This window comes from Mirounga angustirostris, unplaced genomic scaffold (assembly GCF_029215605.1).
Source record: "Mirounga angustirostris isolate CCGP_5_RB_7025 unplaced genomic scaffold, mMirAng1.0.hap1 SCAF_13, whole genome shotgun sequence".
Classification (NCBI taxonomy): domain Eukaryota; kingdom Metazoa; phylum Chordata; class Mammalia; order Carnivora; family Phocidae; genus Mirounga; species Mirounga angustirostris.
The window spans coordinates 56,989,360-57,006,513 of NW_026991721.1; the positions used below are offsets into that span (position 1 = coordinate 56,989,360).

The 17,154-nt window shown below is 47.3% G+C and overlaps 1 protein-coding gene and 1 long non-coding RNA gene across 2 annotated transcripts in view; one reads left to right on the forward strand and one right to left on the reverse strand.

The window, feature by feature from the left end:
• LOC123857472 (uncharacterized) overlaps positions 1-12,195 on the forward strand; it is a 48,568-nt gene extending 36,373 nt beyond the window's left edge. Inside the window, exon 4 of the long non-coding RNA XR_010406992.1 lies at positions 11,700-12,195. This is a non-coding gene — a long non-coding RNA (uncharacterized LOC123857472). The remainder of the gene's footprint in view (positions 1-11,699) is intronic.
• LOC123856674 (folate receptor gamma-like) lies at positions 4,368-8,079 on the reverse strand. Its single transcript, XM_045892817.2, is given in 4 exon segments — positions 4,368-4,855; positions 4,973-5,108; positions 5,212-5,397; positions 7,897-8,079. Coding segments are annotated over 4 exon segments (777 nt in total). The 5' UTR covers positions 8,065-8,079; the 3' UTR covers positions 4,368-4,568.
• Positions 12,196-17,154: the final 4,959 nt, after the last annotated feature.

Below are 17,154 nucleotides of genomic sequence, written 5' to 3' on the forward strand. Positions count from 1 at the left end.
TTACCCCTTTTCCTCCCCCAAACTCAGGTCTGATAAAACCTGGCAGCCTGAGATGCTGGGATCCTTTAAAATAATCCTGTCCACTTCCAACCCCCTGTCCTTCGTATACAGATGAGAATGAGATCCAGAGACTCAGGACAGAACCAACTGCAGGGCGAGGACTGGAGTGCATGCTTCTAAGCTCCCAGGCAGCTGTAGCGAGTACAAAGCTCCCCAGTTCCCAACACAGAGATCCACCAACTCCTCCAACCTCACCAGCCCCAGGCATTACCACCAGCCAAATCAGACATTCATATGTCCAGCCCCTCTCCCTTCCCCCTGGCACCCACCCACACAGGTGTCCCTTCTACAGCATCTGAGAGTCAGGTCTCAGGGAGACCCCTCCACCACGCCCACCCCAGCCAAGGACAGAAGCCTTCTTTTTACCATGGTGGTACCACTGGCGGGGAAAGGGAAAAGCAGAGGAGCAAATTTGGGCAAAAAGAAATGCCGAGCTCCATTTTGTCACAGTGCCTGTGTGCCACCCAGGGAGAAGTGGTCATAGAGTCAAAAGCCCCGGGGAGGGTACAGGTTGGATACATATGTGGCAGCCATCGGCCTAGGGACAGCAATAGAAGTTTAAGGAAAATGGGGCCTCAGCACTGTGGGGAAGGCCACAGGTCTGGGCCCATGGAACAGGATGGGGATGGGCTTGCTGGAGAAGCAACGAAGCCCTGAAGGGCCTGTAAAGAAATGGACTCCCAGAAGACCTCCTCCCTCCCCCCCTTCCCCCACCTCAAGCCCTGTTTTACCTCTCCCTCAGGGCGATCCTTACTTGAATCCTGTGACAAGCAGGGAGGGTTAAGGCCTCAGAAGATCTCAGCAGATGAAGGGCCATCGGACTCCTCAGACCTCTCTTCTGGCTTTATAAGACCAGGCAGCCCTCTCCAGATTGGAGAAGAATGACCAAACATCTAAGAATGCCTGCAGGAGGGAACTCCTCCAGATGGAACTTGCCCCTACCCGGCATCCTCCACTCTGCCCTGGGGACTGATCCTTGACTGGGTTTTGTGGCCTCTCGACTAGGAGAGGAAGACCCTGGGCCCTGAGGGCTTCAGAAGTCACCAGCTAATGGGAGGTGAGATGAGGGTGGAGTTCTGATCTGTGGGGAGTTCCTTCCCCTTTGTTGAGCCCTCCTCTGAATCTGGGATCTGGGTGCTGGGGCTGTCTGACCTGCAGGGAGGGGCAGGGTGAATCAGCCACCTTTGAGCCTGGACTGGAAGTGTATTTTTTTTTTAAGATTTTATTTATTTATTTGACAGAGAGAGACACAGTGAGAGAGGGAACACAAGCAGGGGGAGTGGGAGAGGGAGAAGCAGGCTTCCCGCTGAGCAGGGAGCCCGATGTGGGGCTCGATCCCAGGACCCTGGGATCATGACCTGAGCCAAAGGCAGACGCTTAACAACTGAGCCACCCAGGCGTCCCTGAACTGGAAGTTTAATATCAGCCAGGTGAGCCATCGGCATCCTATAGACCCCAATCTGTAGGCTGTGCTATGACCAAAGATAACAGGAAGGTGTTTGACGGGTGCAGGTGGAGGCCCCAGGTGGCAGGGAGTCGGGGTGGGTGAAACTGGAGCTTTCCCTGCCCGCTGCTAGCCTGCCCCCTATTTTCTCAGCTGTGGAAATAGCAGTTCCCAGGCAGCCAGGAGAGGCTATGAATTCAGATGTGAGTCCCATTCCAAGCCAGATTCTTCCACAAAGAGAGAAAGGAAAGCTCTGTGCATCAGCCTAAGGATTGCAAATCCAGTGTTTCTCCTCTGACCTCAGTTCCGCCACTTGCCTTCTTAACTTCTATTTCAGCCACCTAGAAATTTCTGCTTCAACTTCCATCCTACCAAGCCTTTGTCCTTGCTGAACCCTCTCCATGGAATGTTGTTCCTCCCGCCATTTTCTGCTTGGCAAACATGACTCCCCTGGAAGCCTTCTCTAACCTCCCCGGGCTCCCATAGACTCCTTGTGAGTGTTTGTCTTGTTAGGGAAAAGCAGATGACAAACACAGCAGATAATAGGTATTTGTACAAAGGGACGAGACAGATGTGATAAGAAAGTGCTTGGATGACCTCTTTTGGTTCGTCAGAAGTCATGTTAGCGGCGAATCATAGGTTGAAATCTAAGTGACTACAAGGAGCCAGCCCACAGAGGAAAAAGGAACATTCCAGGAACACAGAAAGAATTGCTGGCACAAAGGCACAAAGTGAGAAGTGTGAATGGAGCTCACCTATGGGGTGTGGAACAGAACGATTGGAAATGAGCTTTAAATCCGTCTAAGTCGGGGTGGAGGGCAGGGCTCTCTATGCCGTTGAAGTTTGGCTTCTCCAACAGATACCATGGGAAAGCATTAAAGGGTTGGTGAGGGACTGTCACATAAGACATTTTTTGGTGTTTGTTTTACTTTTTAAAAAGTGTCCATCAGATAATGAAACTTGTGGGTACCAGTATGATGGTCAATAGGATATCTCCAGTTCTCAATATCTGCCTATATCATACTTACAAATTACAAAGGGGGAAAAAAGTAGTGGAGAAACCTGACGGACCCAATCTCACCCTCAGGAGTGGGTGAACTCACCACCATACGCCTTCTGTTAGGATGCACTGAGAATGACACAGTATTGCCTTGGGGATATTCATGCCAAAAATGCGTAACCTCAGTCTAATGAGGAAGAAACCGATAAACCCCAAATGAGGGATATTCTACAATGTAACTGGCCTGTGCTTTTCAAAAATGTCAAGGTTCTAGAAGAACCCCTCTCCCTCAAATATCCATCAGTAGGAGACTGTTAAATGTGACATATACTACATAGACTGGAATATTGCCCAGCGATTGAAAAGAATGGGCCCAAACTTAGTAGACCAAAAAGGAAGATCTCAGAAACTGTGTTCTCATGATAAGACACGTGGCGCATGAAAACCACACCAAGATGGTCTTTTCCCGGGGCGCCTGGGTGGCTCAGTTGTTAAGCGTCTGCCTTCGGCTCAGGTCATGATCTTAGGGTCCTGGGATCGAGCCCTGCATTGGGCTCCCTGCTTGGCAGGAAGCCTGCTTCTCCCTCTCCCACCCCCTGCTTGTGTTCCCTCTCTCGCTGTGTCTCTCTCTGTCAAATAAATAAATAAAATATGAAAAAAAAAAAAAAAGATGGTCTTTTCCCACCTATCAGCTTAGTAGGAAATCAAAAGTTTGACCGTATCCTGGGAAACAGTCACTCATTGCTAGTGGGGGGGGGGGGCACACTGATACAACCCCTGTAAAGTTGTAACTATCAAAATTATAAATCCATATACTTCTTGACCCAGCAATTCCTTTTCTGGAATTCAAGTATAACATTCTACCATGCATAAAATTAGTCACTGCAGGGGCATCTGGGTGGCTCGGTTGGTTGAGCGTCCGACTCTTAGTTTCTGCTCAGGTCATGTAGGGTCCTGGGATCGAGCCCCACATTGGGCTCCATGTTCAGTGTGGAGTCTGCTTGAGACTTTCTCTCCCTCTCTGTCTGCCCAGCAACTGTCTCTTTTAAAAAAGGGAAGCAATGCAGTTGTTCATCATTGGGATTCCTTACCTACTACCACCACTAATATCTGCACCCTAGTCCACATCTAATAAGGGAAAGAAAGGGAAAGAAACTTTCTCACCAGGAGCCTGAGAATTCATCTGTCAGTCTCTGCCCACCTTCTTTCCACCCAACCCCATATCCCCTTGTAGTGTGGGACTGATGAATTTGGCATGGGGGGAAGCCTGGTGAAGAAGTAAGAGCCTCAGACTAAGGAGTCAGCTTCTACCTCCTACTTGCTGGTGAACTTCAAGCTAGTCACAGTCCCTCTTTGGGCCTCTCAATAGGAATGATAAAGCAATGAAGCATGTCCCTCCAACCCACTCATCCCCAAATTATTATTATTTTCTTTCTAAGATTTTATTTATTTATTTATTTATTTATTTATTTATTTATTTATTTATTTATTAAAGATTTTATTTATTTATTTGAGAGAGAATGAGAGACAGAGAGCACGAGAGGGAAGAGGGCAGAGGGAGAAGCAGACCCCCCGCTGAGCAGGGAGCCCGATGCGGGACTCGATCCAGGGACTCCAGGATCATGACCTGAGCCGAAGGCAGTCGCTTAACCAGCTGAGCCACCCAGGCGCCCTAAGATTTTATTTATTAATTTGACAGAGAGAGACACAGCGAGAGAGGGAACACAAACAGGGGGAGAGGGAGAAGCAGGCTTCCCAAAGAGCAGGGAGCCCAATGCGGGGCTCGATCCCAGGACCCTGGGATCACGACCTGAGCCGAAGGCAGATGCTTAACCACTGAGCCACCCAGGTGCCCCATCATCCCCAAATTATTTACAAGACACAAGATACACATGGATCTATTAAAATAGGCTGTCAGAGGAACCCCATATGACCCATGTTGGATCAAGAACCAATGACCAGGGCATTGTGAGGTCCCCTCATCTGAGAGTGCTGCGCTCAGCTGAGGCCAGGTCACCCGGGCTGGGCCAGGTGCAGACTAGGAAGGTGTGCAGTGGGAGGGGCTCAGCCGAGCAGCCAGAGTTGCTGCATCAGGGCCAGGCTGAGCAGGAGAGGCTCCAGCCCTCGGGGCAGGGCCCTGGCACTCCTGGCCTGGGCACAGAACCTCGCCACCTCCTCATTGGGGTTGCCCTGGGCCGGGTCGAACCACATCTGGATGCAGCGGCCGCTCCCTCGGCTGTAGTTGCTGAGTTTGTAGGAGTGACTCCAGAGGCCCTCACACAGGGCTGCAGGCGTGGGAAAGTAGGTCTCAAATGTGCGGCAGGTGGTCCCGGTTGGACACTGGTTAATTCCTGCAGGCGGAGAGGGCGTGGACACAGACATTCAGCCCCTGGGCCCGAAGCTGGTTTCTGGCCACCCCCAAATCCTCCAACCCCACCTGCGTCTCCCCCCACCCCCCAGGCCCTCACCTGAGGTCCATTTCCAGCCCCTGTGCCAGTTGCTCTTGCAGGTGTAGGAGGTGCGACAGTCCTCCCACCATCGCTGGCAGTCCTCTTTGCACAGGGGCACGTGCAGGAAACGCTCCTTGCGCCAGCTCTGGTTCACCTGGGTGGGAGGGGAGGGAGTGGGGACGGGGATGTGGGCCGCCCGCAGCCTTGACTCAGCTGGCTGGCAGCCTGCTGGGCTGGGGTGAGGGCAGGTCCTGTACCTCCTGGATCCAGGGCCCCAGGTTGGGTGAGCACTCATAGAGACAGTTGTCCTGGATGAAGTGGCGCTTGCAGGCAGGCTCCATCTTGCCTCAGTGGTCCAAGGTGAAGTTGTACAGGAGGGAGATGTTCTTGTGCAGCTCCTGGCTGGTGCTGGCTGAGCAGCAGGCCTCCTTCCAGGGAGTGCACTGCGTGGGGAAGACACCAGACTAAGTGCCCCCCCTCCCCCCGCCCAGCTGTCTCCCGCATCTTCTGGCTCCTCTGCCCCAGGTAGGGCATCCAGAGGAACCCTTGCTGGGGAGGGCGTCGCTATGCCTGGCCCTTGGGCTAGAGGCAATTATAACAGAGTTTTTAACAGAGAGTAAAACAGGGGATGTGGGAGGCCTGGGAACCACTGTCTGGGGGAGCAATTATTTTCACAACTCTAAACAGTTTACAAAGTTATTTCACGTGATTCGGGTTATTTATATTACTCATTTTGCATCCAGCCAATATTAACTGAGTACTTATGATCAATCCCGCATCGTGCTAGGTGCTGAGAATACAGCAGTGAACAAAACAGATCAAATCTCTGCCTTTATGGAGTTTATGGCTTTAGTTGGGGGCAGGGGGAAGACACAGAACATTGTAGGCACAGAAACAGCAAGTGCAAAGTCCCTGAGGCTTTTGCACTTTATGCCCTCAACACTCTAGTGAAAACATCATTCATTCAACTGTTACAGAGTTTACATAAGCTGCACCCTGGTAAATGGTGGGATGAAGATTTTAACTCAGGGCAGGGAGGAGAAGAGCCTGGTCCCAAGCTGTGGTAAGGGCAGAGGTGAAAGGGGCTGATCTGGCTGTCCTAGGGTCTGGATCCCCAGGCTAGGGGACTCCAGATAGGTCCAGAAAGCGGTGGGGGACAGAGGGCATAATGGCCTGCACACGAACTCCAATGTGGATCTGACTCGATGTGGGAGACCATCCCAGAGAGGTAAATTCAAGGCCGATAAGACAGTGGAAGTGGTGAAGCTTTCTCGGTAGAAATAGTTCCAAGCTGGAGCTCCGGAGCTGAGTGATTATGAGGCAGTCACTTAAAATCTCTGAGACGAACTCTAGCACCCAGGGTCAAGTGACAGGGGACATGGGACAGGTCTGGGCACTCAGGAGAAACTAAGGAAAATCCAAGAGGGTGGAACCAAACCTACCTCTGTCCAACAACCTAGCCCACCCCCAGCACAGCTACATCGAACATGCTTCCAGGCCTCCCTGACTTCACGCAGGCCCCTCCTCAGATGCCCCAACTCCTGGTGGCTCTGCATGACCCCATGTACCTCATCCCTGACCTGCCAACCAGACTCAGTGGTTCCTGCCTCCAAAAGAGTGAATGATTATACTGAAAAGCACTTGCTGGCCTCTAGTAGGGGGCTTGACACAGATAAGCACTCCCATTATAGCCCCTGTCCCTGAGAATTACAAGCAAATGACTCCCTCAAAAGTCTGCATGCCATTTCTTGGCAAGAAGAAGTGCTCCCAAGGGGTCTTAGACGCAACTTCTAGAACTTAAAAAGTTCTGAAGATAAAACAATCTTTCAGAAAAAGTTATGGAGATGGATGGTGATGGTGACAACAATATGAATGGCCATCGAACCTGACACTTAGAAATGCTTAAAATGGCAACTTTTATACAAGGTATACTTTAGCGCATGCGCACACATACCACCACCACAAATGAGAAGTCGGAAATGACTCAGAAGTCATGGGGCTCTGGGCTTCCTGCTCTTCACTTCTAGCCTCTGGGTGAGTCCAGGCCAGCTTTCCCTGAGGACATCCCAGTCCTCCAGCAACGTGAGACTTCGTGGGGAGCAGAGGAGGAGACCAGGGGGAATGAAGGACCGGCATCTGTCGGGAGCCTGGAGTTCAACGGTAGGCTCAGCTTCCGAGCTGCTTCAGGGGCTTCCCTCGCCTCCCCTTCTCTGTGGGCAGCAACATCCTTGGCTCTGGTCACACTACGCTCGCCACTGCCCATGCTCTCACCCTCCCACCCGTGTACCAGCTGTTCTCTGCCAGGCTGCCCTTTCCTGCTTTGTCTTCCTGGAAAACTCTTACTCATCCTCCAAGGCCAAGGCTGATGGCACCTTTCCTGGGAAGTCTTCCCAGTGTTATCTGATTTGTCACTGTCTCTTCGACACCTAATGGGGGTGGAGGACCTGGACTGTTCCTCCGTGTTTGCTGCATCATGACCTTGAGGGACCTGAATCTCCTGTACCTTTTGAGCTTCCTGGGCCAGGGGCATATTTAAGGCTGGCAAAGGCACTGCCCGACTCTGTCCTAGCCCCTGCTCATGTCTAGCCTCTCAGTTCCCACGGTGTATGTATGCACAGACGTACACGGACGTGCACACTGTACCTCTGCCCTCTGTGGACCTCATTTCCTATTTTCTCTCCTGTGTAAGTAGAGACAACCATCCACCTACCAAGTCGGCCCTCTGGGCATATTCACTGATGAGTTGTGAGGAAAGCACTTGGCCCATAGTGGGGGCCAGAGAAATGGTCCCCCCACTATAAGTAGATTTGGTAGCCTCCGGGGGATCACCTCAGCCACCCTCCTGACTCCATTGCTCCCCAAAGTTGATCTTCCCCTTCCGCGACTTCTTCCATTTTTAGGGTCAGCTCTCTCCCCAACCCGTGACCCCACTCCATCCTTACCTGGCCATGCAGCTTGTCCTTGGGGCCTGGCTTTGTCTTATGGTGCTTGGCATCCATGCAGACGTTGAGCAGGTCCATCCCAGCCCCTGGAGTCCTGGGCTGGGCACCCCCCACAGCAGCCACCAAAGCCAGAAGCAGCAACTGTGTCATGGGCCAGGCCATGTCCATCCGTTCTTGCCAGAAAGCCGTAGTCAGAGGTGGACACAGAGCCACGAGACTCTCCACTGGGTTTCTCCACTGGTCTCCCTGCCAAGCCCAGATCTTCTGCTGTCCTCACCTAGCTTATCCCTGAAGGTACCTGAGCCAAGCAATAAGGCAAGTGTAGAGGTTGGCCAGAAGGCAAGACCCCCTCACCCCCTCACCCCCTCCCAAGGGCACTCCAATACTAGCTTTCTCTGTGACCTTGGTGGGATCCACCACCCCTCCCTGGACGTATCCTTCTAGATTTCACTGGCGGTATCTCACCCACAGTTTGAGGACCCTGCTAGTTCTGCAACCCATCTCAGATCTGCACAACATGGGCTTGAACTGCATGGGTCTACTTATACACAGATTTTTTTGCACAAATGTAGTATAATACTGTAAATGTATTTTCTTAATAACATTTTCTTTTCTCTAGCTTACTTTATTGTCAGAATACAGTATATAGGGGCACCTGGGTAGCTCAGTTGGTTGAGCGTCCGACTCTTGGTTTCGGCTCAAGTCAAATGGTCCCCAGGGTCTTGGGATCGAGCCCCGCATCTGGCTCCGTGCTCAGCAGGGAGTCTGCTTCTCTCCCTCTCCTTCTACCCCTCCCCCTGCTCTCTTTCTCTGTCTCTCCAAACTCTCGCTAAAATAAATAAATAAAAATCTTTTTAAAATACAGTCTATAGGGGCGCCTGGGTGGCTCAGTTGGTTAAGCGACTGCCTTCGGCTCAGGTCATGATCCTGGAGTCCCTGGATCGAGTCCCGCATCGGGCTCCCTGCTCAGCAAGGAGCCTGCTTCTCCCTCTAACCCTACCCCCTCTCATGTACTCTCTCTCTCTCATTCTCGCTCTCTCAAATAAATAAATAAATCTTTAAAAAAAAATAAATAGGGCGCCTGGGTGGCTCAGTCGTTAAGCGTCTGCCTTCGGCTCAGGTCATGATCCCAGGGTCCTGGGATCGAGTCCCACATCGGGCTCCCTGCTCGGCGGGAAGCCTGCTTCTCCCTCTCCCATTCCCCCTGCCTGTGTTCCTGCTCTCGCTATGTCTCTCTCTGTCAAATAAATAAATAAAATCTTTAAAAAAATAAAAAATAAAAATAAATAAAAATAAATAAAAATAAATAAATAAAATAAAATAAAATACAGTCTATAATACACATAACATACAAAATATGTGTTGACCTACTGTTTATGTTACTGGTAAGGCTTCCAGTCAACAGCAGGCTCTTAGTGGTTAGGTTTTGGGGGAGTCCAAAGTAACATGCAGATTTTCAACTGTGCAGTCTGGGTGTGTGTCAGCACCCCTAACCCCTGCATTGTTCAAGGTCAATTGTATATCCCATTTTTGTGCATAAGCAATAGCATACTGTTCTACACTTTGCCCTTTTGGGGGGTAGTTTCACTATACCTTTATGCTTCTGACAAAACAAACAAAAACCTCATGGAACCAAGTTACCCACATCTGATGGCCTAACCTTCCAGTCGCTTCTTTATGCCTGTTATGATCTGAAATTAATTAAAATGCTCTCTGGGGCAAAAACTCTTTCATTAACCATTATAAAAAGGTTAAGAAAGGGTTAACTTTCTTGGCAGGCTCAGTGGGAGGAGCATGCAACTCTTGATGGGGGAGTGGCTGTAAACTCAAGCCCCCATGTTGGGTGTAGAGATTACTTAAAAATAAAATCTTAAAAAAAAAAAGTTCAGGAAGAAAAGTTCATTTTTTCAAGTTAAAAGTGCTTGATCCTTAGTCTATTTCTCAAACATTATTGCAGACAGTAAAGTTGCTGTTAGTCTAAGAAGACAGATGGTATTGCTTCTGGTTTTTTTTAATAATGTACATTGATATCTTCCCATTATGATTTTGGGAAAACCTCCAAATCCTGTCATCACTTACTCAACTAGTAGAATGTCTCTCCCGGGGGTAAGGTCTGTGGTTTCGGTCTGTTCTCGGCACATGGTCCTGCCTCAGGTACATCTAAGGTGACAAGGTCAGAGTCTGGTTATGAGGTGCTCACCTTGCCCCATCTGCCTGCACGGGGCCTCATCACCTCGGAGTATCAGACCACAGTCAACAGCAGTCTGCCTTCCTATTGAACCAGCCTGTGATCTTCACTGTGCTGCTGGTCTTAATATCTTCATTCCCTAAATTGGGACATGCATCTGTTTTCCTTCTTTAGGAGTAGTCTGAAGGTGTAAATGAAAGTATTTTGTAGCTAATAAACATTAATTACATAATCACACTAGTTATATATTGAGAACCACGCTACAGCAATTAGAATAATGGATGTGTTACTTACATTGTTGTGTCTTGTAACTCTCGCAAGTCACTGCAATGTTGACATTATTATTCCCAACATGCAGATGAGGAAACCAAGACCTTGGGAGTCAGGTGAATTCCCAAATAGCTGAAAAGTAGAGGAGTCAGAATTCAACCCAAGCTGATTTAACTGCAAAGCCCACTGTAATGCTATCTCCAGATACATGGTCTCATTTTCTTGCCTTACCTCTAGGAAATTTAGCCAAGAAAACACATCCTATGTTTACTTTTCTTTTTTTAATATTTTATTTATTTATTTGACAGAGAGACCGTGAGAGAGGGAACACAAGCAGGGGGAGTGGGAGAGGGAGAAGCAGGCTTCCCACTGAGCAGGAGCCCGATGTGGGGTCGATCCTAGGACCCTGGGATCATGCATGACCCTAGCCGAAGATGCTTAATGACTGAGCCACCCAGGCACCCCCTATGTTTACTTTTCAGACCAGCCTTCAGAGCTTCTCTCCCCAGAAACCTTTTAGACTGTACATTTTTTTTTCCGGTTCTGCTATGTTTTGCCAAATAATGCAAATAAAGGAAATCTAATATTTTACAAATAAGGGTATCAGGCTACCCCATTCCAACCAGAGATAAGCTTAGATTTTTCATCAGTTCTTCCTAGCCATGTGATGAAGCAGGTATACACATCATAAATGATGCAAAAAGGACAAACATAAGATTTCCATTGCTTTTTTGAAAAAAGCTAAGGAAAGACACAAATCTATAAAGGCAGTCACGCCTGGAGCAATGCTGAGAGCATGCCCAGAACCGAGGATTAAGATTAATCTCATCCTGTGCAATGGAGGGGGAAAAGCCCTTTCCCATGTGGGAGTTAAAGAAGGGAACAAATTCTTTGACCATTGAGAGGCGAGGACTATGTCTCCTCCCCTTGAACGTGGACAGGCCCTGAGACTACTCTGACCAATAGAATATGGTAAAACTGATGCTTTGCCTGTTTCTAGGTCCAGGCCTTAAGGGACGATGATGGACTAAATGTTTGCATCTCTCCAACATTCCTGTATTGAACCCCTACCTGCCCTCCACCATGTGATATTAGGAGGTGGGGCTTCTGGGAAGTGATTAGGGTTAGATGGGGTTAGTGCCCTTATAAGGGTCATGGGAGAGCTTGCTTCCCCTCTCTGCTCTCCACCATGTCAGGATACAATAAGGAAGGGGCAGTCTGCAACCTGGAAGGGGGGCGTCCCCAGAACTCACCATGCCAGCACTTTGATCTTGGACTTTCAGGCTTCAGAACTGAGAGGAATAAACTTGTTTAAACGTCCTGTCTATATGGTATTCTGTTACAGCAGCCCAAACTGATCAAGACAGGGACTAGCAGCTTCTACTTCTATTTCTTGGAATATTGGCTCTTAGACCCTTGAGCCACCATGTGAGAGGACTGACTGACCTGCTGGAGAGGCCACATCGAGAAGCCCATGGACTACATGGAGAAAAGGGGGCCTGGCTGAAGCCAGCCTTCCAGCAACCCCTGCCGAAGGCCCAAGCCCGTGAGTAAAACCATCTTGGATGTTCAAGAGCATCCCCGACATGGGCTGAACATTACCAAGTGACCCTAGTCACTGCCACATGGAGCAGAAGGATCATCCAGCTGAGTCTTGCCCAATATAATCTTGAAGTATAATAAGAGAGCTATTAAGCCACTATGTTGGTTTGATTTTTTAACTTTGCATTTTGGCATAATCTTTGACTTACAGAAAAATTGCAAAAGTAGTGAAGAGAGTTCCCACATTCTTTGCATCCATGTTCCCCAAATGTTGATATCTTACATAATCCAAGTACATTTTGGCCAGAGAATCGGAGAAGTGATGGCCCTTTCAGAGTATATCATATCAAGGGGTATGTGACGTGCACGATGTCTTATTGCTAGCAATCATTTGGTTAAGGTGGTTTCTCGCCATATAGTTATTAGTTCTCCCTTTGTATTTTGTGGGAAGATAGTTTGACATGATGCACAATCCTCATCACACTGTCATCCACTGATTTTAGCATCCAACCTTGCCTGCAACAGGAAACCACAAAGCTAGGGGATGGTGCAGCACTAGCTAACGCCTAACACCACGAGAGTCAGTATGGCCTTTTTCAGGCTCTGATAAACAATTTGGCTTCTCACCTTAATATAGCCAACATAACACTTATTTCTACTGAATTAACAAAGTATTTCCACAGAATTCCTCATCACTGCAAGGGATGATCAAATTATTTGATCACTGAAGAGTTTTAATCTGTGGAGTGACCTGATTCAGTTGGCAGTTTTGAAAGATCTCCTGGCTGGTGTGTGCAGGAGGGATTGGGTGTGGGCGGGGCGGGTGGATCTGGTACACTTCAGGAGTCTGGGCTTGGGATGATGGTGCCTTGGATCAGCAGGGTGGCAGTAGGGATTTGGTCAATACATCAGCTCAAGGTCCACTGAGTGCCTACTGTGTGCTAGGCTGTTCTAGGTGCTAGGGCTCCAACAGTGAACAAGACCAAGTCTCTGCTCTTGTGGAGCTGACATTCCAAGGAGGGCAGGGAGATGGAGGAAAACAAATGGAGAGATACATGGTGATGGTGCTCTGCAGAAATAAAGCAGGGTAAGGGAATAGAGAAGGATAGAGGAGGGGCTATTTTTTTTTTAAAGATTTTATTTATTTGAGAGAGAGAACACAGGCACAAGTGGTGGGGGGAGGGGCAGAGAGAGAGACAGGGAGAAGGATAAGCAGATGCAGACTCCCCGCCCAGCAGGGAGCCCCACATAGGGCTCCATCCGAGGACTTGGGGATCATGACCTGAGCCAAAGTCAGATGCTTTAACTGACTGAGCCACCCAGGCTCACCGAGGAGGGGCTATTTTATATAGGAAAGATCTACAAGGTGATATTTGGGCAGAGGCCACAGTGAAGTAAGTAAAGGATCCCCATGGATACGGAGGGGTGTTTTGTACCAGTCTCAGCCTATCAATAAGCAATGTTGTGCTTGGACTGGCCCTGGCTCCTGTGGTTCTTATTATGAATGTAAGATGCCTTTCAGCAATCACCTTGAGGGAGCTTTGAAAAAATAAAGAGTTCTTACAGAACCTGAAAATTACACAGCGAGGGCACTGGTAGAGAAAGCACACTGGCCTGGGTTCTGCTTTTATTGGGGTCAAGGGTGGGGGCCTAGAGTTTCCTTGTATTTATTTATTTACTTATTTTAAGATTTTATTTGTTTCAGAGAGAGATCATGAAGAAGGGCAGAGGCAGAGGGAGAGGGAGAGGGAGAAGCAGACTCCCCGCTGAGCAGGGAGCTGATGCTGGGCTTGATCCCAGGACCCTGAGATCATGACTGGAGCGAAAGTCAGGCGCTTAACCCACTGAGCCACCAGACGCCCCTTTTATTTACTTGTTTGTTTGTTTTGAAAAGATTTTATTTATTTATTTGGGAGAGAGAGAGTGAGCATAGGCTCGCTCTGTATTGGTGAATTTAATACATAAGAGCAGGGGGTGCCTAGCTGGCTCAGTCAGTATAGCATGTGACTCTTAATCTCAGGCTTGTGAGTTCAAGCCCCATGTTGCGTGTGGAGCCTACTTAAAATAAAAAAACAACAACAAAAAAATAAGAATGGGAATTTAAAGTGTGAGAAGAGAAAAAAAAAAGTGACCCAAATGGTCAGTGGAAATCAGCCAAGATCTCTAAAACAAAAAAGCCTCAGTTGGGGGTGGAGGTGGCCTGGCTCTTTATCTAACACATGTGGCTGGCAATGTATTTCTTGGAGATGGCTGTCCTTGAAATGGATGTCTCAGTAATCAAAGCTTAAGTCAGGCATTTGGGTTGCAAAAAAGAACAACCAACTGTCAAGGTTTACACTATAATCTACCCTGTGATGCTTGACATGGGAAACCAAGGCAGAAGAAAAATTATTAAATTTCCTTACTACCTACAGCCCATTGACAAGTCCTTGAAACAGGCAGAGTGGCATTCCTCTAGGGACTCAACTGCCTTGATGTTAATACGTTGCTAAAGGCAAAAGGCAATCCTAGCCCAATCCCCGTTCCCCACTAGGATCCTGTAAGTCTACTTTAGCATATAAAAATTCCTTTAGAAATTTTCTTTATCTCTAGATACTTGTTGGCAATCATCCCCCAAGCATATGGCCCACTGATATACATCTGAAGGGTCTCATGACTAAGGTTTTATTAGATGGTAATAAATGACCTTTTCCCAACAATAGCTAGCCCCCTCAAGGTCCTGGAAACCTTGCTTCGAAAATTCCTTAGAGATTTACGCTATCCCTAACCCCCTCCCAACTTGAAAATATATAATGGGCCATTCCTCATGACCCTGGTGCATCTTTTTCTGCCCACGCGTCCTGTCCCTGTGCTTGAATAAAATCACCTTTTTGCACCAAAGACATCTCAAGAATTCTTTCTTGGCCGTTGGCTTCAAACCCTAACGTCTTTCCTACATCAGTGCTGAGGTATCAGAGCCAAAGTTGAGGAGATTAACTGGCAGGGTAGCCAATAAACTAAAAGTCAGGGATAGGGCACCCTGTAACCCAGAAATTACATGTTTCAATAGGATTATAGTAGCAAATGCTATAATAATTATACAGGCAATAATCTGAAATCCAGTCCAGAGCCATTGTCCCAAACTTGAAAGGTCCATCCATGAAAACAGGTTAGTGATCTCAGGGGCTTAGCAACCTGTTCAAGGATTTGGGTAATGTCGTAGAATATTTTAATGTCTTGGGCCATCTGGCATAAGTAGGTTTGAACCCGTCCTGAGTTGGTAGATTGCTCCATATCTTATCAAACTAGTCTCTTAATCTTGAGAATAATCAGTTCCGTTAGAGGATTATTTCAGGAGAGGGTGATGAAGGTTGGTTCTCCAAGTTAGGCCTATGTGGTGTAAGTATTTGCCCTGGGTATTTAAGAAGAGGCATTTCTATGGCAATAAAGAAAAAAAAAAGGTTAATGATTAGAGCAGATTATAATCGCAGTTTCTGAGTTCTGAAGGCAGCCAGGTGAGATTTCTAAATGTTGGGCTTGAAGCATCTGAAGAGATGGAGTGAGGGCAGACGGTGGCAGTCTAATAGATTTTCCTGGTTTGCAGTTTAAATGTTGCTAGTGACCTTTCTCAGTGACCCACACAACAACAGGCATAGAGATTGCCCATACATGAGCTGCTATGGTGATTTCTCTGAAGTTTATATCAAGTTGTCCCAATTAGCTTGCATGGTTTTAGGAAAAAGGCAGCTTTAGTTCTCAGTGATTCCAAGTCAGAAGGGTGGGAGAAAAATTGGAAACATTAGATTGGAGAGTTGTAGCCAGATATTGGAGGAAATAAGAATCAGTGTCCTGTCCAGTTTACAGGTAGAAAACAAAACCTCAAAAACAACAGGTCTAGAATCTGATATTTACAAGAGTGTACTATAGCTTTCCATTGAAACGTATTTTTTTCTCTCTACAGTCACCCCTGTTTCTATCAGAAATAATCAAAGAGACTGATTTGATTGCAAAATAAATCTAGTCTCATTAAACTTGGCCTGATGATTTACATAAATGCAGCAAGAACAGTGATTGACCATATAGGTTCTTTTATGTTTACTTTGCTGGAACTTTTCATAAGGAATCTCAGACAACTTTTAGAAGCCTCTGGAGGCTAAGAAGCCAAGCCAAGGATCTGCCATCAGACTTCTGCAATACCTCTAGATTTGGGTGAATTCTTCTCTTCTTGAGGTTCCCCAAAATATCCTGAGGTTCCTGGGACTGCCAAGAAATGACCTTCCTGCAGGGGCGCCTGGGTGGCTCAGTCGGTTAAGCGTCTGCCTTCGGCTCAGGTCATGATCCCAGGGTCCTGGGATCGAGCCCTGCATCGGGCTCCCTGCTCCGCGGGAAGCCTGCTTCTCCCTCTCCCACTCCCCCTGCTTGTGTTCCCTCTCTCGCTGTGTCTCTCTCTGTCAAATAAATAAATAAAATCTTAAAAAAAAAAAAAAAAAGGAAAAAGAAATGACCTTCCTTATGCACCTCATACGGCTGCTGAAACCCTATGAGCAAGGTGCTAGGGTGATTTTTCCAAGGGGCTTTATTGGCTCCATAAAGTCAACTGTAGTTCCTTAAATCTGGTATCATATTTGAGCCTATGCTTATCTCTCTAAAATATGACATTCCAGTCAAAGCCTTGGTAAGATAACCAATTTTTCCAACTGTTACAAGGAAAACAGATTCTTATTGAACTTATGCAAATAATTATATTGCCATGAAAATAAGAAATCCTTGCTGAGACTTGCCAAATTCTGGAGAGATCAAGTAGGAAGAAAAAGTAACTGTTTCATCTTTGTTCACAAAGATATACTTTACCAAATTGTTGTCATAGTTAAAGAGAAAAAAAATTCTTTAAATCTGGAAAACAAAAGATTAAAGAACCAGCAATGTTTTGAACAAAAAAATTATAATCATCATCATCTTTCAGTCCTATGTAATTAATTCTTGATCTTTTGTTAGCACTTTTATGAATCCAGCTTTTCATAAGAGTTTGTAAATTCTTATCCAGTTCAGTGGTATGATCTGAAAGTTATCAGACACCTGTACTTGTCAGAGTCCTTTCCATGAATCTTCTTGAAGAGGAATTACTTTTGCAAAAGAACCAGAGTAAAACAATAACTGCCTGTAAATGAAAAAAGACTGAAAAATGCCCATAGTTAAAAGTCTGATGGGGGTCCATTTAATGAAATCAACAAGGAAATTTGTTTATTTCTGTGATACCCACATTTTAAGATGGTAACTGA